Source organism: Pygocentrus nattereri, chromosome 5 (assembly GCF_015220715.1).
Source record: "Pygocentrus nattereri isolate fPygNat1 chromosome 5, fPygNat1.pri, whole genome shotgun sequence".
Taxonomy (NCBI): Eukaryota; Metazoa; Chordata; class Actinopteri; order Characiformes; family Serrasalmidae; genus Pygocentrus; species Pygocentrus nattereri.
The window spans coordinates 41,619,466-41,644,839 of record NC_051215.1 but is presented as its reverse complement, the minus strand read 5'-3'; the positions used below and the strand labels follow the sequence as shown (position 1 = coordinate 41,644,839).

The window sequence follows — 25,374 nt, the reverse complement described above, 5'->3', positions numbered from 1 at the left end:
AAGTATTTTGAAAAACAACACTCTGCACAGACTGTGTAGGCATCTCATTACAAAACACAAAAGGGACTAGAGAAAACAGAATGGGAGGATTTTATTTACAGCATGTTAAATCAATGTAGGCTGTTAGATACATTAGCCAAATTGACCTTAAAAATGCTTTAGACATTCCACCAAAGTGCCACAAGATTTAAACAGCAATGCCTAACACAACAATCCCCAGGATTTTCTCTCATTTTCCCCAGTGGTAAGAATCCTGATTTGAGAATTCAACTGAAGGATCTGCTAGTATAATAGGACTTCAGTGATTTTCCAAAACGTGTTGCATAATTAAACAGTTAAGATGTAAACAGTCATTCAGACTGGTTTGACGTGATCTGCTTCATTGTAGAGAAACTTACCAACTCAGATTTCTTTAAAGTGGTGGTGATGGGAACCAGGGCTCACAATGTCTACAAACACAAATATAGCCATTTTATTTACTATCCAAAACCACTAATGAAGACAGACTATTTTGTTTTCCCATGTCCTCCTAGCAACTCTCTGCCAAGAATGGGTCAAAAGCTGATCTCAAAACAATTGTACAACAATGTCTCAGACATCAAGAGGTGCATTCATAACTAGATCATGGAATACTTTTCTATATGGGAGCTTTTTGAGGCATTAAACTCTTCAGCAATAAACCACTTCCCATCAAACCACTTGGAATGACATTGCGTACCATAACAATTTAATTATACAGAACATAAAAAAAATGGTGGAATTCGCGTTTAAAGACAGCATGGCCCGTTGAGCACAAGTTCCAAGTCAAATCCAGCATTCAGGATTTCAGCATGCCGGAGGCATATGGACGCATTGTGAACGTTGTACAGGAAAAAAAATCTTGCAAAAATCATACTCTTAAAAAAAAAACTGAATATGAAAAAAAATTGTGGTGTAAGCACTGCTGATCAGTACAGATGTGCTCCCTACTACTGGATGAGAGTTCCAGCTGTACAGTACACTGTCGTAACCCAGAGCACTCCCAGAACTCATTTGGCCATCATCTTTCCCTCTGTCACTATGCAGCCGAGCTGTCTACACGGCCCCCAGATGTGAGGAGTCCTGCCAAGGCTGCTTAGATTATAACATGAAAATACGCAAAAGCAGGCTGCATCTCCACGGACACGTATCAGACTTCACACTGTAGAGGATAAGCCAACCACTACTATGAGACACGGCCAGTCTCGTATTGGGGGGAAAAAAAAAAAAAAAAAAAAAGACAAGGGCCAAATTCACAAAAGTGTATTAAGAAAGAAAATCTTCTTAAATGTGTTTCTTCTTAACTTCATTCTTAAGAAGAAAGTTAGGGACGTTTGTTACTCTTGAAAAATCCTCTTAATAATTCTCTTATTTTGAGGGTTTTTTTTTTAGCTGTATTTAAGAACATTGTTAAGAATGTCTTAGTGTTTGTATTAAGAATTACCCAGTTTTTTTTCTTAAGAAAACTTTTGTGAATCTGGCCCCTTAAATAGAAAAAAAAAACCCTTCCAAAAAGCAATTTGCATCTAACCAAAGAAATGCAACAAACATTCTTGTAAGCCATTCAAGACACCACTGTACATCCAAGGCATCACTGTACATAGAATCAACAATGTCCATTACCTTCATCAGGAGTTCAAATTAACTACAGTAAACAGAGCAATATGTGCAAGTTTGATATATGCAAATCTTAAAAAAGACAAAACACAGGACCATAGCTAACTTTATAAATGGAGAAAGGTTAACTTCTTAAAAAATAGGAAACTACTAAAAAGAATGGTAACATCTGTCTTCTCCTCCCTTTCTTAAATGGACTGAAATTCTCATAACAACTGAAAACAATTATAATAATTACATGAATAATAAGGACAATGAGTGTGTTGGAATGTAGGGTTTGATTTTCCCTTTCCATTCCCAAAAAACTACTGCATATGCTCAACTCACCTAAAGGAGCTGTAAGAAAAGCGATTTTTGACGAAGTTTTTCACATCAGGAGTGTTCACCACACTTATTTTAACGGTTGAGCTCATGCTGAATAAAACACCTCAACCTCTCCTCATCAGGCTATGATGGAAGTTAACATCTTCCTCTTTCTTTCCTGTAAGCCGTCTATATTTTGAATTTTCAAAACTCCAGCTTATGGGAGTTTTAAGATGCACATGAAAAGTGCAGGTGTTATATTCCATTTTCACAACTATGTGGCCCCACATTATGGGTCCAGTAAGTACAGATACCTGGTTACATTCTTCGAGTTCATTCTACAGTCTGACCACAAAGCAATGTTATTAAAAAAAAACTGCATATATTTTTACATCATCTGCATATCAGTAAAGCACTTCATTTTGGGGGGGGGGGCACAGACTTAGTTAGCTAAGCATGCTTCCCCCAGTATGCCTCCCTAATACCTGTATCGCAACTAAAATGGGGCCCTATCAGACTGAAGTTCTAATTCTCATTCTGTTAATATTTGAGAGGCACAAAAAAAAAAAAAAAAAAATAAATCAAAAAAACAAAACAAAAAAAATAGATATGTTGTACATAAACTGGATTTAAACATATAAAAGACTGAACCTTTAGACTCTGTCAGAGAGAAAATATGAAAAGCAAATTCTCTGAGCTGGGCTTAAAGAAAAGGCAGCTTAATGTAATACAAAGCATAAACCTGTGCATCATAGTACTGTGCGTGTTGCTAATCTCGCTCAGTTGATTCAAAGTCACACTAAAACCTTCAAAAGTTTCACATCACTGATCCAGCAGACTTTGAATCATTTGTTGATTTCTAGTAAGTAATTCCTCAAAAGAAAACAACCATCTGAGTGTGCCCATCATGAATCTGTGCTAACCATCACGCAACACCCCAGCAGACTAGAGAAATAAAAATAAAACGTTAATCCATTGGATTCATAGTTGTACAGCATGTCAAGGTAATGCATAAGTTAACCCCTTCTGCACTGCTGAAATGTTGCACTGTTACTTTCATACTTATATATTTAAAAAAGAAAAAAAAAAAAACATGCTGATATGACCAATTCTTGTCATAACCCAATGTTCCTCCTGACACATCCAGTAGGACAGCGACTGACCGTCAGGCTGAGCTGTTCTACATGCTAGTGCCTGCGATACAGAACAATTACAGGGGTTATGAGCCAGAAGAGTGCACACTAGGGATGGGGTAGAACTTGGAGACTCTGCTTTGGGCGGTGGGGTTAAGGCACTCTGACTCTCCACTCATCTTAAAGAAGACTTCCTGCTCTTGCAGCTTCCGAGTGAACTCCTCCTCAAGAGCCTGGTAGGAGAGCAACATGTTAATATTAGAAGGATTTTTTAATATATATTTTTCAGTATGAGTTGAATTAACATAATCAGGATAATTTTCCTTGATTAAAATGTTGTAAATAATATATGTAGGCCATAAATGTACTTCAAGCAAATACACGAACGCAGGAGCTATGAGCTATGCAAACATGGCTTTGTGAGTTACTGCAATCTTAAATGTGTCGTGACGCAATACATAACGCAATGTAAGCACAAGCTGCATTCGAAGCGTTACAGCAAGAGGCACTGCAGCAAAAGCAAAGACTGACTAAACTGTCTCGTACCACCAGTGTGCTTTCTGTCAGTTACCATCACAGCAGACAAGCAGTTGGACAAGTCTCGCATAAACATATGATGCATCACCTCTTCATGCTGACAGTTGTTTGGCTGAAGTAATGACAGTAGATCTCATGCTGATTTGTCCTCCATCACCCCTTTGATTATTCTATCTACCACAGTGATGTATTAACACACGCTGGGTTTGTATAGAAGTGCCATGCATTTGCAGTGCATTGGCCAGGTGTGATGTGAACATGCTTGCATTGTGCATGTTTCTAACCTTAAAGCAAGAAGCTAAATCTCTATTCATGTGGTACCTTCTTCCTGGGACGAAGTTTCTCTCTCCATTCTTTAAGCTCCTGGCTGTGCTCCTCGTCCAGCTCCTTCAGCTTCTGAGTCTCATGCTCAATCAGCAGGTGGCACTTCTCATTCTAGTTTTAAAATGTCAAAGACATCTGTTTAATCACACATGCTTATTCTTTTTTATGAATTATGTAAGTCAAATGTTGTGAAGTAGGGGTGCGTGGAGCACAAGGCTTTTTGTTTTTTTGGCATAGCAGAAGTATTTGGAGTAAGATTTACACCTATTTATTAGATTTAATACTAGGTTTGATAAAGTGCTAAACAAGATGCAGGAATGATTGTAGAAATTCCTCTATAATATACTGGTAATATGCAAGCATATGTGCTCACAGAAGCATTTGGTCCTACTGGATACGACTAAACCCTCTTTACACAAAGTTAACTGTAACGGAGGGGCTAGTTAACAGTTGTTAAAGTGTCTAATAGCTAAATTATATATGATAATAATAATAATTTATACACACATTTTATATATATATATATATATATATATATATATATATATATATATATATATATATATATATATATATATATATACACACACACACACACACACACACACACACACACACAAAATCCTGTGTTGTCTGAACCTGAAAACTTTCCAACCTAAAAATCCATAAAAATATCTACACTGAAATACAACTTTTTCATTAGTTTCATTACTTTGACCACAAAACAGAAGAAATACCAGCAATATAAAATTTAAAAACAATCAATTTACATGACACCTATAGCATGTCTGTGATTAATCTGTTTATAAAATCTTGATTGTTTTGCATTTATATGGGAGGATATGTAATTCTCTCACTGGGAGACTTAGCTATAACAGTACATTAAATAATCCCACCGTGTGGAGGCTGTACTCTAGCCTGGCTAGCTTGCACTGTAAATTGTTCATATGCCTCAAGACGGTACTATTAAGACAGTGATTAATATGAATGTGAGTTCTTTAACTAATACACACAAATCAGTAATTGATAAACACTCGGGAGTAAAATATTACTTTTATAATACAAAAACAAACAGTCTTCAGTGTAAATCTCGAAAAATATCTGTCCAATTGCTGTCCAAATTCACATATGATGGGAATGAGACGACCAAACATATTCAACCTGAGCCTCTTTAACTGCATTAAATATCTATGTTATATTTTACTCTACATTAGTTTGAGCCCTGCTTCCCCTATTTCCTGATATACCTCCACTTCTCTCCAAAATATCAAGTATCAAAACAGGAAGAGATACAAGATTGTCAGTATAGTAAAATGGACCTGTAGCTGTTGCAGCTCCCTAATGTTGGAGTCACACTGAAGCTGGAGGTCTCTCATCTGGTTCTCATGCTTCTGGTGCTGATGCAGTCTCTCGTTCTTCTGTCGCTTCTCCTCCTGTACAGCAAACTGTCCAACAAAACCACAGTGAACACACCACACATCACCATCACTGCGCACTTAAAAGCAATGATCTAACCAAAAATCTAATTTAAAACAATTCCTTCCTCCCTCACCCCACCCGCATTTTTACAAACATACGACTATAAGCTTCTATTCCATTCGCCTCATAGTGCTAGTGCAAAACAAGAGAAGCAAACTTCAGATGCCAAATCAATCAAGTACATGATGTGTGCAGGCAAAACTACACAAATTAGATTTTAGTCTGAACCATCACTTTAACAAGGATCAATCAAAATATCTTTTATCCTTGCTGGCTGCGGTGCTTTACCTGTTTAATTTTCTCTCTGTCCTGCTCTGGGGTCCCTGTGGCAGTGATGCGCAAGCTCTTCTTAAACATGGCCATGCGAGTCTTAGCCTCACCGCGCTGGATCTTTGGTAGACGGCCTCTTTCCTGAGCCTGCCTGTTCTTCATCTCTTCTACCAGCCGCTGATTATAGCCCTGCATCTGTTCCATCTCCTGTTATTCAGCCATGATCAAAAAGATGCATCAGTGCACATAAACATGACAAAACATGAAAGTTTTACAGTTTTCCAAATTATTTTGCACCACATATTACAGAACTACGGCCCAAAAGAAACAGCAGGACTGAAGCCCCATAGAACTTCAGTCAAACAATTTACTGCCTCATGAATATTAAACTGTAGTGAAGGAAAGTTGTGTGATTGCCCTCTGCTGTTGGCATTCAAATGGAATAGGAGGTGCTACACATTACAGGCTGTGTTGTCTATATTCAGTTTTATTTGCCTTCACATGAATGTTGGGAATGACTGATTTACAACAAAAAACAGTAATACAAAGTTAAGAGCTTTTCTCCAAAACTGACTACCTGTCCATCACTAACCAAGTCTATCATCACCATGCCACATCCAACAAAGTGGCCCAAGTACCAAGAAATTAATATTAAAATAGTTCCATTGGATTTTAATATTCAGTTATATGACTCAGCAAAGCATTTTTTTTTATATTATATTCACACCTGATGTACTTGTGCGGTTACAAAATTACTGTTTAAGCAAAGTTCCAGCATTAAATGATTTATAATTTCTTATAAAAAAAAAATTCCCTGTGGTGAAATGAGCAGGCATTCAAAATGTTTGGAACGCACCAGCAAATGCCGTAAGCCTGCACTTTCCTCCTCTACAAACAGTGTATCAAATGCAGGTTGAGAAAATATTATGCTAAAAATTGGATTCTAATAAATGTACTCGCCTTTTCATGTCGTTTTAGAAGCTGGTGCCTCTGCATGAAATACTGATCTTTAAGCTGCTGTTTCAGTAACTGGTGCTTCTCCTGTAGGTGGCGCTCCTCCAGCTCCCACATGGCTGCTTCACGAGCTACAAACAGGAGCATGATATGCGAGATATGATATACGAGAAGGGAGGGACAGAAAAATGGTAGACTGCATATGGAGAACATACACCTGCACACCAAGAGAACACAGAACAGACACACTGGGCAACAGTTTAACCCAGGAAAGAGAGCAGGAATTATACATGTTAAGACATGGTTGACGATACCGGCATCAGGTCGTCAGCATGCTTAAAAAAAAAGAAAGAGAGAAAAAAAAAAAAAGACTTTCACAACTGTCTGACATTACTCTGAATTGCTCATCAAGTCATATCTGTGCCATACCCCATGAGGTCTAATGCTGGGTTTCATAAAGCACTAAATAGGATGCAGGACTGGCAAATGCCTCCACATTCCACTGGTAACATGGTAACATATATGCTCACAGAAGCATTTGGAAAAATCACACTGGATGTGGATGCTTGCTTTGGTATGATTTGAGACATATCACCGCTGTTGTATGAAAACAGGTCAATATTCATTGCTCTATACTTCTGTTTTATTAAATAATAGCTAAATAAATATTAATATTAAAATAAATATAATAATGCACGTTTAAAATTAAGGTTTTTTTTAGCCATTTTATTGATCTGCTACTCTTCACATTGTGTGAACATTTAATCATGAATCAGCTAATAAAAATTTGTGTCATCATATTCTGAAGTGATACTGTAGTAATAAGATGCAAGTTATACTATAAACAACATGGCAGCTACCCTATCCACTCTTCTGGCCTGGCCTGCTGGAATCCCACTCCTTCAAAAATGTAAAAGTTGGTGGTCCTGTGGCTCAGTTACACACAAACACATCAAGTGTATTACTTAATACAAGATGAAAATACAATAAAATACACACTTTTCTCACCCTTACAAGCACTCATTCAGATTTTTTTAAAGACAGTATACCAACGGGTGGCAACCCAGAAGTAAAGCCAATGTGACTTGGTATTGGTAATGTATTCCAAACTCTTTTCAGCCTGTGAGACGGTGAGTCAAGAAGTGTGGAAACAATACAGGACAGAAGCAGGCAGTGAATTGCAATGCAGTAGGAAGTTCAACCACTTATTGTACTTAATATTTAGTGTCTTTCCATCATTGTATTATTCAACTCTATTTACAAATGCTCAATTATGTTGAAAAAGGATTAAGAAAAGGTTTTCAAATGTATGCTTTTGTGCTACTGAACCTTTTAAGTCCGTCTGCACAACTGATATGAATGCTGCCAGGTAATTTACGCATTGGCCCTCGTCATAGCACTTATTACCCAAACTTCACCACTAGACTTCACAATACTACAGTGATCACTTTGTTGCACAAATATACTCCAGCATCTAACTTTCACTAACCAATGTTATTTTGAGTTGTGCATATTCATATATATAACAATGCGATCTGCCACAGCTGATGTAATTTAAATAGTGTCTGACCTCTCAAGAGCTGCTGCTTGTGGTTAAGACAGTCTCTCTCTATGGTAGCAATCTCCAGTTTGTGCTGCTGGATGATCTTCTTCAGAGCACTATCCAGCTCCTGCTGCTGCTTCTGCAGAAACTCCTGCTCCTGTGGTGAGGAATGTCAGAGATAGGTAGGAAAGTAAGACAGAAAATAATATAGATAGATATCACTAATTAATGAATCAAATCACTGGGCACATAAAGCCTGTGTAACCGATAGCAAACAGAAAAATAACATTTCACACAGTGGACAGGTCAAACACTAGAACAGAGTATAGTACTGTTTGAAAGAGCACTCAGAGAAAAGTCAAACAAACTTACAGTAAAAACATGTCTTATAACAAGACAACATCAACATTTCATGAATAAATGGTACAGCTCAATATGGATGGATGGAACAGCAGAAAACTAAGATGGTACAGTATATATAGAAATCTGCAGGACCGCATTCAATAATCTTAAGTATTCAAGTTACAACACTGAGTGTACATTAAAATCAGATGCCAAGTGTGTAAAATGTAACAGAATAAGTAACATGTAGATAAACTGAACTGTTCATGAGGATTGTGGCATGAAAAAGGATAACTAATGACATTTTTTTAATCACAATTTACATTCAAACTATTTACATTTTCTTCAAAACGTGTTTATTTACTTTATTAACAGCACTGCTGAAATGTGCATGAAAAGTTACCCTACTGCACATGTCCTAGTGAAGAGACAGTGACGATCATCAGCTTTTCTGTTTTTTAAAGTCCAGAGGCACACAGATAAAACAGTGTGAGTGAAATGTACAGAAACTCCGTAACAGTTGGAGTAAATTACAGAGCACAGTACAGTATGTTCAGAGAGACACTGCACAAAACACAGCGACAACACTCCAAAAAGAAAAAGAAGAAGAAGAAAAAAAAAAAAAAGTGCACCATCTTGCTCACATGTGCCATCCCAATCATGAGGCAGTGCTAAAGTATCATTAATCAGCGTACACATGAAAGGGTATGAAACTTCCAGCTTAAGATAAGCATTCAAAGAGCTGATAACGTTGTTGTGCAATAAGTAAAAGGTTGACTTGTCTAAAAGGGAAACTCATTACCATTTCATTTACCCCCCCCCCCCCTCACAAGGACTTTACTAAATTAGTATTTTTGTAGCTGATGCATAAATAACCTGCATACAAGCAAGACAACTAACATGAGCAGATAGTCATATATAGGTCTGAGTCATACAGCATCGTTTAAGAGTTTGGAAATCACTCGTCATGTCACCAACTGATGTCATTTAATAAGAACTTGCACTGTGTAGGCAAATACTATACGCTAGATATCAAAAGCTACTTTAGGCTGTTTTATATAATATTTCAGCTGAACATCCAGAACATTAAAGAAGAACATACAAATTATCAATAATTGCCTATAAAGAGTAATTACTCGATTAATTATTTGCCTTAAGACTTGATCACTTTTTTTTTTTTTTTAAGATGGGCATTATGAACATCCATTTTATTCTAATTATTATTACTAAATGAATCGGCTTAGTGATTAGCTCATAATTTGAATGATTGAAGGATAAAGAGAGTAAACTCAATGTTTAATAAAAAAAAAAAAAAAAAGGACACCATCTCAGAATGAAATTTAAGTTTTACACTACGTTTCCATCACGTCTTTTTTAATGAGATTACTGGTGGTTTGCACAGCAGAAATGTGATTATGTTGAGCTGAAGTTTTCCCCATTATCTGTTTACATATGCATGTCAAGCATTTAACACATTACTGACCAAATCTGATTTTCTGCTGTTTTCAGATTATTAACTGCATGTAAACACACTCTTTGAAAACAGTAATTCCAAACTTTTAAACAAGTGTTTTAGATCTTTCTGCTTCCAGATGTTTGGTGGTAACTAGGCACATGTGAGCAGGGGTGAAACAGGGAGAAGGAGGGCAAAACTTACATCCTGCATCTGAGCGTTGAACAGAGCACATGAGGACAACTGAAAAGACTGTATCATAACCTGGGCCACACCCTGTGGAGCAAAACACAGCGCACTCTACCAAAGTCAGGGACACGTACACAAGCACTCAGAGCAGTTTTTCACCCTTCAAAACGCATGCAGACACTTTCACTCTCTCTTTCTCAGCTTTGGTTGTTGGGTTGGGATTTTGGGGTAAGGCTGTAAAAACTGCATGCAACAAATGCAGATTCTCCGGTCCAAAAGAACAGCCTTGTTAAGCAGCAGGTGAGTCAGCATGTGCTCTTCAGGATGACCCTTCATTAATTCAGAGTCCTTCAAAAGGTTGTTGACTTGAAGCATTAATAGCAGCCACAGTATTAAGAGACAGCAAGTACAAATTAGTCTGTTAACATCTAGTCACCGAGCCTCATCTGACAAAAAAAAAAGAAAGCACATAAAGAGGTGCTGTCTAATGTCTGGAATTGGTCCTCCTCCTTTAGGAAAGGGCTGGTACAACATAAACAGCAAAGGACAAGCCAGGGTGTTAATTACTATTGTCTTAAGCCCTTTTCTGCTGTATATGGCAACTTCCATCACTTATTTCAGAGATGGGGAGATCTCGGATGCCCTGCAGAACCTACAGATCCTACAATGAAGAGTGTTATATGTACTGCATGCATGAATGGGTGTGTCCACATGTATGTGCATGAATGTGTGAGAAAAACGTATGTATGAACTGAGCTTGTGATGGCTCGTGGGAATTTACCTCTTCTTCCTGAACAACAGCTAGGTCTTCCTTTAAGCGTTTCATGAGCTCTTTTCTCATATGTTTGGGTGACAGGCAGACCTCCTGTTTGACCTAAAGCGTATGAGTATGCAGACGGTTTGGGAATTGAGGCTTTGCTGTGTCGAGGACTGAACACAGCTGCCATTATGTATTAGTGACAAATTATCATGCAATGATTGGTTTAAAAGGTAAACTTTACCCGTGCGATGATTAGTACCACTGAAAGCTAGAAACCCAAGAGATTTATGGATGATTTAGCGCAGACTTATGCTTAAATAAAGGTCTCCCAGAAACCTTAAGAATGCCTGCAGACAGCCTGAGAAGTCAATTTCAAGTTGATTCTGTTAATAAAAATGTATTAGAGAATAGAGTATGCATGATCAGCCACCGTGTCAGAAATCAGATAAGTAGCAGAGACAGAATAGTTAAAGTTCTAATGATGAAACAAGACCTCAACCAAATACTGTCTCATAAATGTTAAAAAGAGTAGCACTGTAGTGTAATCTCTAAAACGATGCACACTTTAACAGAACTAAGAGTAATACTAGGAATGCAATGATTATGAAAATTACAGGCCAATACCAAATGATCAATATTTTTCATATGCATATCTGCCATATTTACAAAATGTAGAAAGTGGGACATCTACTTGCATCAGCATTATGATGAAATATAATTATTTCTATAGGGATGCAAATGAAGAACAATGGATAAAGTACGTTTTCAGCATCACCTAAACGTTCTCTCTGGAACGCCAAAGAAGCTGATAATTTTTTAAGCAATTATCTGCTAATACTAATATGATTCCAATATCATGCATCCTTAATTAATAGTATTTACCTGAAACACATAAAAGGCAGCAGGGTTTATCACAAGAGACCCTGTGACCGTTCCCTCCTGTGCCAGTTGCTTACTCAGAAAACCCTTGCATGGCAGGAAACATTAAAGTGCTACTTCAGTCAAAAGCGCTAAAGTAGCTTATGCTGAATGAAAGCTAGGAGACACCAGCTAGCATGCCTAATTTGCATAATGCTATTTGGCAGTAACTAACATGCACTATATTCCTTTAAAACATATGGATTCCATCTCTTGATTTTTACTCTTTTTCATGACGGGCTGAACAGCTGTGACAGTAGTGACTTCATATCATTAGGGTCAGTCCCGCATCAAGAAAAGTTAATGAAATAAAATGAGATTTTGCTCAGAGGCAGCCTTTAGTCAAAATGTAATGTAATAGCACAATAGGCCTGTTATCGTTTCCCCAAACAGTTGCCTTTAAACTATATCCTGGTGTGCACCAGAGATCCCCATAAAATCTAAAAGGGGAAATAAATGAATAATTAAATAAATAAAAAGACAGACTGAAACCACCCCAATTACATATACTAAAAGTAACACCAGAATTTTTTGGACTAAACTGATTTGCCAGTTGAAGCCCTCCACCAGTCCCACACTCCAGAGCACATTCACACAAATCAACATTAGTAACATCTATAAAAATAGACAATAAGCAACAGCATACAGATTATTAAAACACACAATTACGATGTAGTAAAAGAGTTTTCATAAACAATGTTAATTACAGTTTATACATTACTAAAGCCTAATTTTGTTTGTTGTGCAACACAAACATGAAGGATAATATTTCTATGTAACACATTGCCATATCCGAGTGATTAAAGCATTGTCATGCAGATGGAAACCGAGTTAAAAGCCTCAGCTGAATTCTGTAGTGACAGCACATGAAAACTTGAAAGCTATATAGATACACCTCTGCTAAAACCACAACCATATTCCAATCATGCCAAGAAAGAGACTCCAGCATTTACTGAAAAAAAACATGCATGATGACAAAAAAGGACAAGCACCAATGTAAACCCTGAATAAAACCACATTTAAATATTGTTTAGGCCATGCCTGTTCTCAGAGAGAAATCCATTTAAAAGCAAATCTTAAAGAAAGAAACATGCAGCCAAATAATACAGAGAGGTTTTCAGCCATGCTCAGTTTCTAGTCAGTGTTTAAAGCTTGCTTTGATGTTTCTACAAGGCTGAAACTGAGGCTAAACTGAGCCAAATTGTGTAAACTAAAGCTGATCTCCACTTAGCCCTAGATGAATTATAAGCATGAACACAATGCAAGGCTGCTAGGAAACTGTGTGCAGGATGACCCTGAAGATAGATTCAAATGCAGCTAGAAGAAGCAGCAAGTCTCTGTGATCTGCAACAGAGCTACAAGTGCACATTCCTTGTGGATAGATCACATTTTCAAGGATATAAATGACTGCAGACAGAAATAAAGAATTCAGGAAAAAGAGCAATTAAGGTAACCATCCTCAGCCCCTGCAAAGCCACCACACAAAAGCAGACAAATATGGCAACACATTTCTGCTATAGCTCTACAAGACGAACACACAGCAGTAAATGTAACTGCTCTCTAGTACTTACCTCTTTCTTGCGATTCTTGAGCATGTTCTGGAACTTTGAGAGCTCCTTATCCTGCTCTGATTTGATCCTTTTAGCCTCATCCCTCAGTCGATTGGTGTGGTCTTGTTCCATACGCTCTATGGCTTGCTTCTGCTGCTTTTCCAGGTTCTCCACCTCCTGGTCATACTGGCGTTTCTTACCCTGAGAGAAAGATTGAGAAAGAGAGATTACTCCACTACAATGATGAACACCAGGTAATCTGAACTCTCTGAACTGTGCTTTTGTACACAAATACCAAGTGCAACTAACACACAAATGTTTTAAATTATAGATTCAGTGGGTCTCAGATTCCTCAAAATATTGGAGGGATACAGCACTGCACAGTTCGTTTTGATTGATTCAACACATCCAACGTACTTAATGATATCAGGGTAAATGTGTAACATTGTGAGCCTCCACAATTTGATTTTAATAACTCTACAGCAGAATGAGTGATATTTTTTCTGAGGACATCAAGGCACTAACAGTCATCTCCTGCTCAAAGCGCCGAAACAATTGCTCTTTCTGTTGTTGCAGCTTATTGCTGAGCTGCTGATGGGCTCGCTGCTCCTCCTTCTGTAGCAGCCTTAGCTCACGCAGCTCCTGACGCCTACAACAGGAACACAACCCATTTCACTTAACATGCACCGCAGCAGAGCTAGACATACTGCTACCACCAGCAAAGGAATTTGGAGCCACAATAACCTTTTTTCGAAAACAATTAAATTCCATATTAATTTACTGATTCATATATGGAAAAAATGAACAAATCCAAGATAGCACTATACTTCACTTCACTATTACCTCACTATAAAGATAGAAATAAGGTAATGATTATGGATGTTACCTCAGAAACCTTAGTTCCTCACTCTTGGTGTCATTGTCAGTAATTATCTTTGAAGTGGTCACGCTTACTTCCACACCATCAACCAAAAACTTGCGAGTCTTTTTCAGAGTCTTCTTCTGACGTTTGGCGTCCTGTGAAGGTAGTATTATTTAGTATTATTAAGTATACTAAGTATTATGAAGTCACCATAATAATTTCTTAAAAGATAAAACACAATCTTACTTGAATAGAAATAGATCCCTCCTTGCTTTTTGATAGGAAGCTGGAGATAGAAAGATTTATGTCAATGCTGTTGGTATCTGCTGCAGAGCTACTTCCAGAATCAGAATCCTTCTCAACATCAGGTTTAACTGCTGCAGCTGAGTTTTGTTCCACAACCCCCTCTGGAGCTGCTTCAGAGGATGCCAACTGCTCCACAGTTGTTTCTGGAACCTCTTTTGATGCACTGTCTTTATCCTCCTTTTGCCCATTGATTTCAGTGACAGGTTCCACATCCACAGAGGTCTCCTCACTTTCATTCACTCTTTTTTCTTTCTCAGAAGGAATGTCTTCTAGAAGTGCATCTGCTGGTGTCTCAGTTTGGCCCTCATCTGGCCTTGACTTAGATTCTGTTTCAGCTTTAGGCTGGTCCTCTAGGTCTTCCTGCTGGGGCTTCTTGTATTCCTCCTCCTCTTCTTTGTTCTCCTCCCCTGCAGGCATGTGAACAGATGCTTCTTTGTCTATGTTCTCCAGCTCCTTCTTTTCCATCTCATCTTTAGCCTCCACCGAGTCCCCTTTCTCTCCTGTGACATCTAGGATAGCCTCACTCGATTCAATAACGGCTACTTCAGGAACACTGTTATCTTTGACCTCTGTTATAGTTCCTTCCTTTTGTTCAGTACTTTCTTCTCCTGCCTCTTTGCCAGTTTCCTCTGTCTTCCTCAGCTCTTGATCTGTTAGAACCTCATCAGTTTTCTTTTCCTCATCTTGGTTCTCTGATTGCTCTTCTGTCATAACCTCCTCCTTCTCCTCCTCTCCTGTCTCCTCACTGACAGTCACAATCTTCTGGACAGCAGTCTCCTGGATCTCTGCGTTGTTTTGTGTTGGAGCACTTGGTTCTTCAGGAATCTTCTCCTCAGCAATAGTTTCTGGAGTCTGGATTTCTTCATGCTTTGACATGCTTTCGTCTCCAGCATTTGAGTCTTCAGAATTGAGGTCTCTTTCAGTGACCATTTTTTTCCTCTCCTCCTCAGCATGGCCAGCTTCTCTTGAGTTCAGACCCACAACTGAGGTCCTCTTGCTGTCCTCAACTGTGCTAGGTTCTACCTGTGGCTCAGAACCCTCAGAAATTGACTCTGGCATAGACATATTCTGAGACAACTTGTCATCCTCTAAGCTGCCAACACTGGTTTCAGACAGCGCTCGCTTGTGTCTTGGCACATCCTATGTTCACAATCAAAGGAACATGTAAAAATAGTAAATTGCAAAGATAAATTATATTCTATGTTTTTATTTCAGCTGGTGCTTTAAGGCTTCCTAAAGGCACTACTCATGGAATACACAGAACAAAAAATTAAGTGTATACTAAAATCACTGATGTACCAGCTGTGTTTCTGGCTCCTCTTCCTCCTCCTCTTCTTTGCCTTCCTCAATCTCTTCAAACACTTCAGCTTTGGCCTCAGCAATTAGCTCACGCAAAGGTTTGTTATCAGTTACACTTGAAACAAATGGATGCTGAAAGACAAATCAAATGAACCACTGTAAAATTAAACAGCACATCTCAGCAAAAACATTAATCACTGTTTTCTTTTAGTTTTAGGAATCCTCTGTTCCTTTATGGATCAGTCACCTGCAGGAGCTGTGTTGCACTCCATCTCTGATCAACATTCTTATCCAGTGCTTTCTTCAAGAAATCACTGAATTCTGGAGACCTGTTTAACACAGTAAAGAATCTAAAAATCCATGCATTAACTGAAAAAGCCTTCATGGATACTTGACGACTTAGATTAAAAACACAACAACTGAGTGATGGAATTCTGCACACTTTCAGGCTACCCATGTAGCAATGCTCTGGGTGGGCGACTGCTAATCTGATTCATCGTTACTCATTTGAGCAGCCTGCAGCCTGGACACATCATTATTTGGAGATATATTCAGAGGCTCTGTCAAAACCAAGTAAAACACTGCTTTCTTCAAGTCATTCCTACACTGACTAGAGACTTAAAGCGTCAGGCTGAATTTTAGTAAACATTTATTAATTTTACCCACTTCACAGCTGAAGAAAACAAGAATGTACACTGTTCATGGCTATGATTCAGCCCTTACCACCGCGAGGGCTGCAGGAGTGTGGGGGGCTCAGACTTGGCTATTTTGAGCAGGACTCTCATAGGGTTCATCTCATGATTGGGTGGCTCAATCTGTGCCAGCTCAATCAGTGTGATCCCTAGGGACCAGATGTCCGCTTTGTAGTCATATGGCCTGTCCTTCGATGTCTCACACATAACCACTTCAGGAGCCATCCTGCAGACACAAGCAGAATGAAATGAATGATGGGATAAAAAGCGGTAAGAGACAAAAAGGACGAAAATTGTTTAATAGATCTTAGCAAAGGTTGATGCATTATTTCGTAAGCCCGTGTCTTATGGCACGACAAAATAACGAAACAATAAAGAATATATTCAAATAAAGAAGAAAAATCTATCACAAAATCTGTTATGTTGTAACAAGCTAGAAATACTAGTTTTCCAGAACAGAAGAAATGAGCAGATGACTAACCAGTAAGGAGTTCCAATGAAAGAATCTCTTCTCTGAAGAGTCTTTGTGTTTTTTGCAGACACTCCAAAGTCAGCTGAGTGGAGCAATTGATCCAAATTAAAGACATATGTCAAAAGGCAGCAAAGCCACAGCCAACAAGACTTAAAGGAGAAACATTTTTTTGCAAAGCCCATAATGTATTAAATGTCAAAATCAAAGCAAAAGGAATATTAATATTTTGCTGCTGGCATGCTATATATCTGAATTTACAACATATACTGCACATCAGATTGCTACTGAGCACAGGTGAACACATCTGGCATGGGCCCTCACCCAGCTTGACGTCACCATCTGAGGTAAAGAGAATATTTCCAGCTTTCAGATCTCTATGGATGATCTTATTCTCGTGGAGATAAGTCAGCGCCTCCAGGGTCTGTTTACACACCACCCGGATCTGTGGCTCAGTCAGCGACCGCTCCAGCTCTGAATACATTCACGCACACACAAACACATGCACACACACACACACACGCACACAAACAGTCAGCAAGTGCCTGTCATTATAAAGAGTCATAAAATATGTTACACACTGCTTATGTCTCATTTACATGCTGACAGGCACTGCCTGAACTTTTCCAGGTGCCAGGCTGAAGTGGCTAGGAAAAGTAATAAGTACTCTTATTTGGTCTCTCAAACAACTTGAACTACATATAAGAATCTAAGTTAGAATAAGAACTATATCTCTTATTAGTTTCATAGCCTTTTTAAATATGCCCTTGGCTAGCTGATAACAGCGCACACTTGTGACAAGAGACCCATGACTGGGCCCCTGATAAGGGGGACGTGAGGCCTACCTTAAAGAGACAGAAGAGAGAAAGAGTCATACCAGCACAAACAATGAGTCAACTCTACTGCTCAAACAAAATCAATTTCAAAAGGACTACGCCTCCTCACTAACTGCACCTCCTACAAGCACTTCAGCTGCAGGTGAAAAGTGAGAGTGCTGACATGCATCACCTAATAATAAGCACTAACCTTAGGTTTTTAATCATTCGAAAATCAGCACTCTATAGCTGTGATTTTTTTTATAATCCTATAACCTAAAAGCTGTTAGAAGTGGAACCATGCGGGCACATGCTTTGTGATAAAACCCAACCTTCAGATGTAATACAGATATTACTTCATTAGAAGAAAGTATATGATCCATTAGACTTGCTTTTGTGGTTGACCATGACACTGATGCTAAAGAGCACTGGCGTTTTACTACTATAATGCATTCCCATAACATTTACTGGAAAAATTGTGTAGGAGACTTCCAGAAACCTATCCAAATTATACAGGAGAAAAGGCTGAATTGCTTAAAAAGACACTAACCACTCCTTGAAACAGGAGCTTCAATAATTATATGCTTGGATCTCTCCAGTGTCAAACTGAGCATAGCAAACTGTGCGGCATTTAGGTTCAGGGGAATGGAATACCACTTATTTGAGTGTACTATTTAAATGATTCAACTGTTCTCTATGCAGCCTTTCCCCAACTTTAAAAAAATAAAGTAAAACTTACCCAACATAACAGCATCAACCGCACCTCCAGCACAAAACTCAATAAGAATCTACAGAAAGAGAGACAGATGATATTTTTTATTATAAACTCCACTCACTTATATTCCGTTTCAAGGCTTCTACGACAATTATTAATCAATTTAACTCACTCTCTCATTCATATGCTCGCTCTGAATTCAGCTTGAGCGACAAACAGCAAAGAAAGGCTAAAGCATTTGCAAAATGCCTGCTCACAATCATAAGTTATCTGATTACAGGATCAGATTTTGGCTTCTAGATCCAATTTAATCCCTGGTACAGCCAATAAAAATAAGCACTTTTCAGCATTCATTCGATCCATAAGTAAACACATAATCTAAGATTGCAGTGATTAAGTCCATTAGACAACTGCAATGCAATTATGTACCATTATGTGAAACTGCAGTCATTGAAAAGGTATAAAATTTCAGACTTAGACTAAAACTGTATAAGCTTGTAATTCATTCATTCATCCACATAATTCTGACCAGAGGCAGTAAGGAATGGTTAGAAGCATCAGCTGGTTTCAGTAAAAACTGACACAAGTCATGAACTCTGTACATTTAAAGATAGGGTTGTTAGGTCTCATTACTAGCAAATAATCACAATTGACAAAAATTAAACCATTTTTCCCTTTCTTAATACCTCTATACAGTACAGCTATCATCAATTGACCAACAACTGAGCAGGGTGCAGATTTTGCTCATCGTTGCATTAATATTTTAGAATTCCGTCTAAGATCCTGTACGCTGGGGGAATCGTCTCAGTCCATTTAAAGCTTTTACAGCTGACTGGCTTGATATGATCTCCCAGTTTTAAGCAAACATGACCACGCTGGTGGGAGCAGGGCATTAATCTCATCTGATGAGCCCGTAGGAGCAGGCTGGACTTGTCTATAATTAATGCATGAGTACTTTCTCTAGTCATTTGTAATAGACCATTACCCTGCCAACCACAGAGAGGTGGTCATCTGAAACCACCCAGTCCTATATGTTTTATGAGTTCTGTAGGAGAATGAAAAGGATCCATTGATGAGTGTAGACAGTAGACTAGTAGAGCTGAATGCTGTCTTACATATTAAAACTGAATTAGGCAACATCAGCAAAGCAGTTTCTACTGTTACTGTTAATACACAACAGATATTAACTGGCCAATCTAATTTGTGAGACTGTAGCACAAGCAATGCAACCTCACTGTGCCTCGACCCTCTGAGGCGCGTCTGTATTTATATGTACAGCTTAAGCAAAACCACTTGATCACAAACAAGTAAATATAATTTGAAGGAGAGCTCACCCATAGTTTGTTATCGTAGTAGTAGGCATCAAGCAGCTTGACGATGTAATGATGATCACAAGAGGCAAGTATGTCAATCTCTACCATGTAGTCTTCCAACTCTTCCTCTGTCTTGGTATCTATCACTTTAGCAGCAGCCAGAACACCTGTTTGCTTACTCTGAGCCTGTGACAAAACAGTAAGTGGAAGATGGATGAACAGGCAACAAATCAATATACAAATGTACAGAACAGGTTAAATGGTATAAAACAATGTACATGTTATACCTGCACATTTGTTTGTTGTGTTTCTATTTGTTTCCTAATTTAGCATTCAAAAGCTTCACCTCTTGATATTTTTATCACCATTTTAAACAAAATATTTTCATAAAAAGAACATAAATAAATAAATAAATAAATAAAAATTAATAATAATAATAATAATAATAATAATAATAATAATACAATGGCACTTTAACCATGAACATGACCTTAAGTTACAAACTAATAATGCCACCGGCAAGTAATTTTAGCTTAAGGCTGAGCACAGCCACACCACCCATTTTCTCTGACAGACAGAAAACAGATAAGCAAGGGAGAGATTTTAAAAAGCAAACCATACAACCCATTTAAGCCCACTGGCAACTAAAGTTGTCATAGTGTATAACACTCATTCCTTTATAAAAAATCTCAAAGTACTGTACACCTGTTTTAATATCCACATTTAAAAGAATATAACGGTATGAAGGGGTTTTGCGTATTTCAGGAAAGTCTGGGCACAAATGGATTAAAGAAAGAGAAATAGCCAAAGACAGGTCAATTTTCTGGGTGTAGTTTTGACCATTGAATGACAGCAGAGGAAGCTTGGTGCATCCCCAGTCACTCATTTACCCACTGCAGAGCTGAGGGACTGGGATAGACAGGGACTGCAGGCTAACAGATTTAGCTGATTATGAACAACCGTAAACATGAACAAATTAAGTATAAAACATAACTCACCTAGTGCTCAATGCTGAACAAAATGTGTGCTCACTTATGAAAGTTATTATTTCATATTTCAAATGAAAGTTATTTTGTGACATTACTGAACTTTGACCACCAGTTAGAACTGGAATATCCATTCACAGAAAACCAGTTAAACTAACTATGAAAATACATTACTATCAAAAATCCAGTCTCTGTATCTGACATAACATCACAGCACATCTGACTCCTGGCATCTGTGACATCCGTTGAAAAAAACGAATGAAAAATGTCTAATGAAATAGAAAACTGGAACACATAGAAAAATAAATTAAATTATTGTTAATTATGACATCTAAATATAATTGTTCTGCAGGGTAGTATTTAGAACATGTATTAAAACACTAGTTTGGAAACACCAATATGCTTTCAAAGCCTGTACAATGTTGCTTGGGTCAACCCGGCAAAAATATAACTGCACAGGACAAATCCTTCTTTAAGAACGAAACAAAACTCATAAGCAACACACATTTGAGTAATGGCTATAAAGGTCATGCTAGACCAAATAACACCCAACTGATATTACAGCAGCTGACAAGCTGATAATATTTGGTTTCTACAATGCTGCCATTTCGAATAGTCTTATAGTATAACTGTGGTAGGGATGTAACAATATGCTCAGCCCACATTTCACTTCATTCCCAAAAGTGGGTTCACGATAGAGAATTATCAACGTATTTCTCACTAAATTCACATATATAAAATGATGACTGTAATCATGGTATTGCACAACTTACTCACAACACTAGACCTGGGAGGCAGGAGGAGTGCTGGAGTGAGCCGCTGATCCTTTGCAAACATGTGTTCAAACAATGAAATCAAGTCATAATTAACGAAATATCCATTCTACACAATCCATTTGCACAGATATCACATTGCGATATCACGTCCCAATGCATGTCTACGCCTCTAATCTGTAGGCAAAAAAAAAAAAAAAAAAAGACACTAAAAAGTGTACTCCCTTTGACCTACTTAAATACATATGCTCTCCTTTCCAGCTTCACACACTGCCAATTGCAGCAACAATCTACTGCAGCTAAAACAGCCTTCCGTGTTTGAAAAAGTCCTCAAACCAACAAGGCCATCCTACTAGATATACAGACTTATTGTAAATCTGGCAAAATACTAACCTTGTTAATGAGTAAAATTAAAATGACTGATCTAAAGATGTTATGGAACTTTTATGAGCAACATTTCAACTCGCAATGAACAAGAAATTCCCTTTAGTGGTCTAAAATATGCAGCTTAATTTCTCTCTGCAACTGCTTCAGTCTTAAAATAGCATTCTTGTTAAAACAAAAAAGCAGAAGAAATAAGCGGAAACAAGACGGGGTTGCCTCATCATGAGGCATGCCAATAACAGTTTGAGAAAGCGCTCGTGAAGGCCTCACACAAGCCCCCTGTGCTAAAATAAAAATTCCGTTAATATCTGGGTTCTCTGCTAATTAGCATATATCATCAGAAAGATTTGTTACTGCACATCTATTTTGAGAGTGTAACAGCAGGAGTGGCATGCAATTTCATTCCGCACTTCCCAGTCACAACTGGGTGTGCCAATGCTATTTTGGGAAGAGCTTCAGGAGTAATGTTTATGGATACCAAAACACAGAAGAGTGGATGGAGAAAGGAACAAGTGAAGTGTGTGTGTGTGTGTCAGACTTTATATTTACACAAAGCTTTACGTCACACTCACTCTGGTTCCCTTTGTATTAGCCAACGCCTGTCCTTGCTGTAATCAGTGAGGAAACGGATGCAGCTTTTGCTCAACTGAAACTAACTAGCCTGACACCTTATTCTCTGAGTTACACTGCAACACAGAGTAATTTTTTCACATTACAAGCAGGAACTCTAATTTCACACTGCCGCCACCCTTCAAAGCAACTGGTTGTATTGCAGAACGCAGTACTGTGATACATACATCTTGTCTTATCACGCAATAAACATAGCAGTTGTACAACACATAATTTTTTTCATTTAAAACAGGTGTTTGCTTTGAGGGAGGGAACTTCACAGTCATAAAGAGTGATAAGTCAGAAATTCAATCAGATTTGTCAGCAATCCCTAAATAGGAGGGTGGGCATTACATTTCTGATGTTGATAGAATTCTACCACACCCACCCAGAGAGGCACAGGTTCCTCTAGTTTACAGTGAATGGGAACACATGCTTAGTACCTCTGATACAAACCATTCTGCTGAACAACTATTCTCCGTTTCAAAATGTAAAACTCTGTGTGATCATTAAAAACAAGCAAGCATGAGAGGAAGTCATCATATAATATCTAAGAAGGCATACACGATCATAATTGCCCACAATCGGAATTATGAGTTTTATTCTTTCATTTGAATGCTGTTTCGACAATGATACTGTGGATAAATGGAGCATAATTATGCAGGTTGCACTGTGCTAAAAAGTCAGCTGCCACTTAATTTCTATGATTTTTATGTTATTAAGTCCGATTTTCTGTTTACTAACTGCCTGTTAAAATTCAGCCTGTTAAAGAGCAAATACTGTTATTTATGATGAAGTTTTAGCTAATAAATCTCATGCCAAGTGAATGTCTATATCTTACAAAACTAGCCTAGCTTACCCACCTAACCATGAAAACAATGTCAGTGCTGTGACTCACATTTCGCAGCAGGTTACTGAACAATACAAAACTACATATTTCTCAGGGAAACACTAAAAAAAATGGGTCTACAAAACTACCCGTCATGAATCACCAGATCTTTCCTGGAAAGTTTCCTTATCATTTGATGTGGAAAGAAGGCAACCATGACCCAATCAAAGCAATAACTAATATTTTCTGGCTAGAATTCCACTGAACTACAATCTGAAAAAAAATGGAGCTTCAAGGGTTCTTTAGTAAAGAAAATGGTTCTATATAGAGCCACAAACACTCAAGAACCCTGTACATGACTAAAGGGCTCTTTGCATCATGAAAAAGTTTTTCAGATTGATGGAAAATATGCATGAACATGCTGTAGATGGCCCACCATCTTTAAGAGTGTAATGAAACAGATTCACTCTGTACTTATGCTTTCTGCGTTAAAAAGGAATGAGGAAGGTGGCATTGTAGCAACACCCAGTCAAGTGCACTTTAAAAGGCACAATACATTCCATAACAGGGAGTAGTAATAAAAGATTTACACTATGCAAGAGAGGACTGATCCTTCCCAGTATTGTCCCTTGCAAGCATAACCTTTAGGGTGTTTATATTTATCAGCTGCCAGCTCTAACTGCCACCTTAGCATTAGCAAATGTCAAAGTCTAGTTTCAGATTATCATTTGGGCTTGTGAAAATATCCCAGTGTGTTTTCAGACCACTCACATGACTCCAAGTCATCTACACTAAGAATCATACCTTTTGTATCGTAACAATTATGAACTTAACTGTAAATTTAGATAATGGGGTTCCCTTGGAGCCCAATACACTGAAGTGACACTGAATCAGCTAAGGCTATTATTGTCTGGGCTCAAAGTATATGGCAAAATGGTACTCCTCCACAAACTGTACAGAGTCAGTTAGCAAGAATGTTTACTGAATGAGGATGCAGATAAAGATGGCATAGCAAAACTGGGCGTGTAAGACTGACATCTTGTCAGAACCGTAGCTTGAAATAAAGGAAACAGGGGTTTTGTGGTGTGTCTATGCGATGTTTCTGAGGGAAACTGAATGAAAACCGGCAAAAAGAGATCTGCTGTACACTATCCATGATCAAAAGTAACGTTATTTAGCTGAAACCCTTACCTTGTACACCTTCCCAAAGGCTCCATCTCCGAGCTCCCCCACAATTTCCCATTCCTCCTCTGGATTAACGTCTCTGTGAACGTGTTCATACTGTTTCTTCTTCTTCTCAGAGCCCAGCTTGAATATCTTCCGTAAATTGAAAAACGACATCTTTGCAGGGAAATGAACCGTTAGATTATCAAAAACGGCCGCTAACGGCCACTGAGCCCAACTCAAACTAAGTTTGCTAACTAGCTAACCTAGCTCTCAGTCACAGACCCTCAGCTAACTCGTACCACACATTTAACTGTAACTGCTAGCCCGAGACAGCGCGGTTTAATCCTGGACACTGTAGAAACTCAGCCAGTCAAGAACTATATAATATAAAATCAAATATAGATCGTTTTTGTGGCCTGTATCCATTAACACATCCATAACTGTGGTGGATCACCCACAACCCCGTCCATAACTGCTCGACTGAAGAGAGGTAACGTTAGAGACCAGCAGTCAGTCTTTCTTCATCGGCTAGCAGGCGAGTTCGGCGGCTACATCTGTCTACCGGATCCTCTTGTATAGTTTGTAGAGTGTGAATAAAAGGCTAATGTGTACACATTCAAATGTCCACTCTCGAAAGATGTCTTCACGCTGCCACGGTGGGTAAAATAAACGAAATCGCGGGGTGTCTCCGGATAGGGTAGCTAGCCTGCTACAGCTACAGAGCGAGCGAAGCGGATGCGGATGCCCGAACTCCTCGGAAAAGCC

At 38.3% G+C, this 25,374-nt stretch overlaps 1 protein-coding gene across 3 annotated transcripts; it reads right to left on the bottom strand.

Annotated features, from left to right (window-relative positions):
- Positions 1–73: 73 nt before the first annotated feature.
- On the bottom strand, positions 74–25,215 carry slka (STE20-like kinase a). 3 transcript variants are annotated; one of them, XM_037538497.1, is made up of 19 exons: positions 24,634–25,215; positions 19,883–20,047; positions 18,573–18,621; positions 17,343–17,492; positions 17,031–17,103; positions 16,581–16,775; positions 16,105–16,186; positions 15,858–15,989; positions 14,499–15,698; positions 14,277–14,407; positions 13,916–14,039; positions 13,412–13,591; positions 10,944–11,036; positions 8,206–8,335; positions 6,642–6,766; positions 5,700–5,888; positions 5,252–5,377; positions 3,930–4,043; positions 74–3,304 (listed from the first exon to the last, which is right to left on the bottom strand). In XM_037538497.1, the coding sequence occupies exons 1-19, from the start codon at positions 24,781–24,783 to the stop codon at positions 3,158–3,160; spliced, it is 3,555 nt and encodes a 1,184-aa protein (XP_037394394.1). In that variant the 5' UTR covers positions 24,784–25,215; the 3' UTR covers positions 74–3,157. The 3 variants fall into 3 exon arrangements, with proteins under 3 accessions (XP_037394394.1, XP_017552044.2, XP_017552045.2); XM_017696555.2 differs by lacking the exon at positions 10,944–11,036 and adding an exon at positions 10,178–10,249; XM_017696556.2 differs by lacking the exon at positions 10,944–11,036.
- Positions 25,216–25,374: the final 159 nt, after the last annotated feature.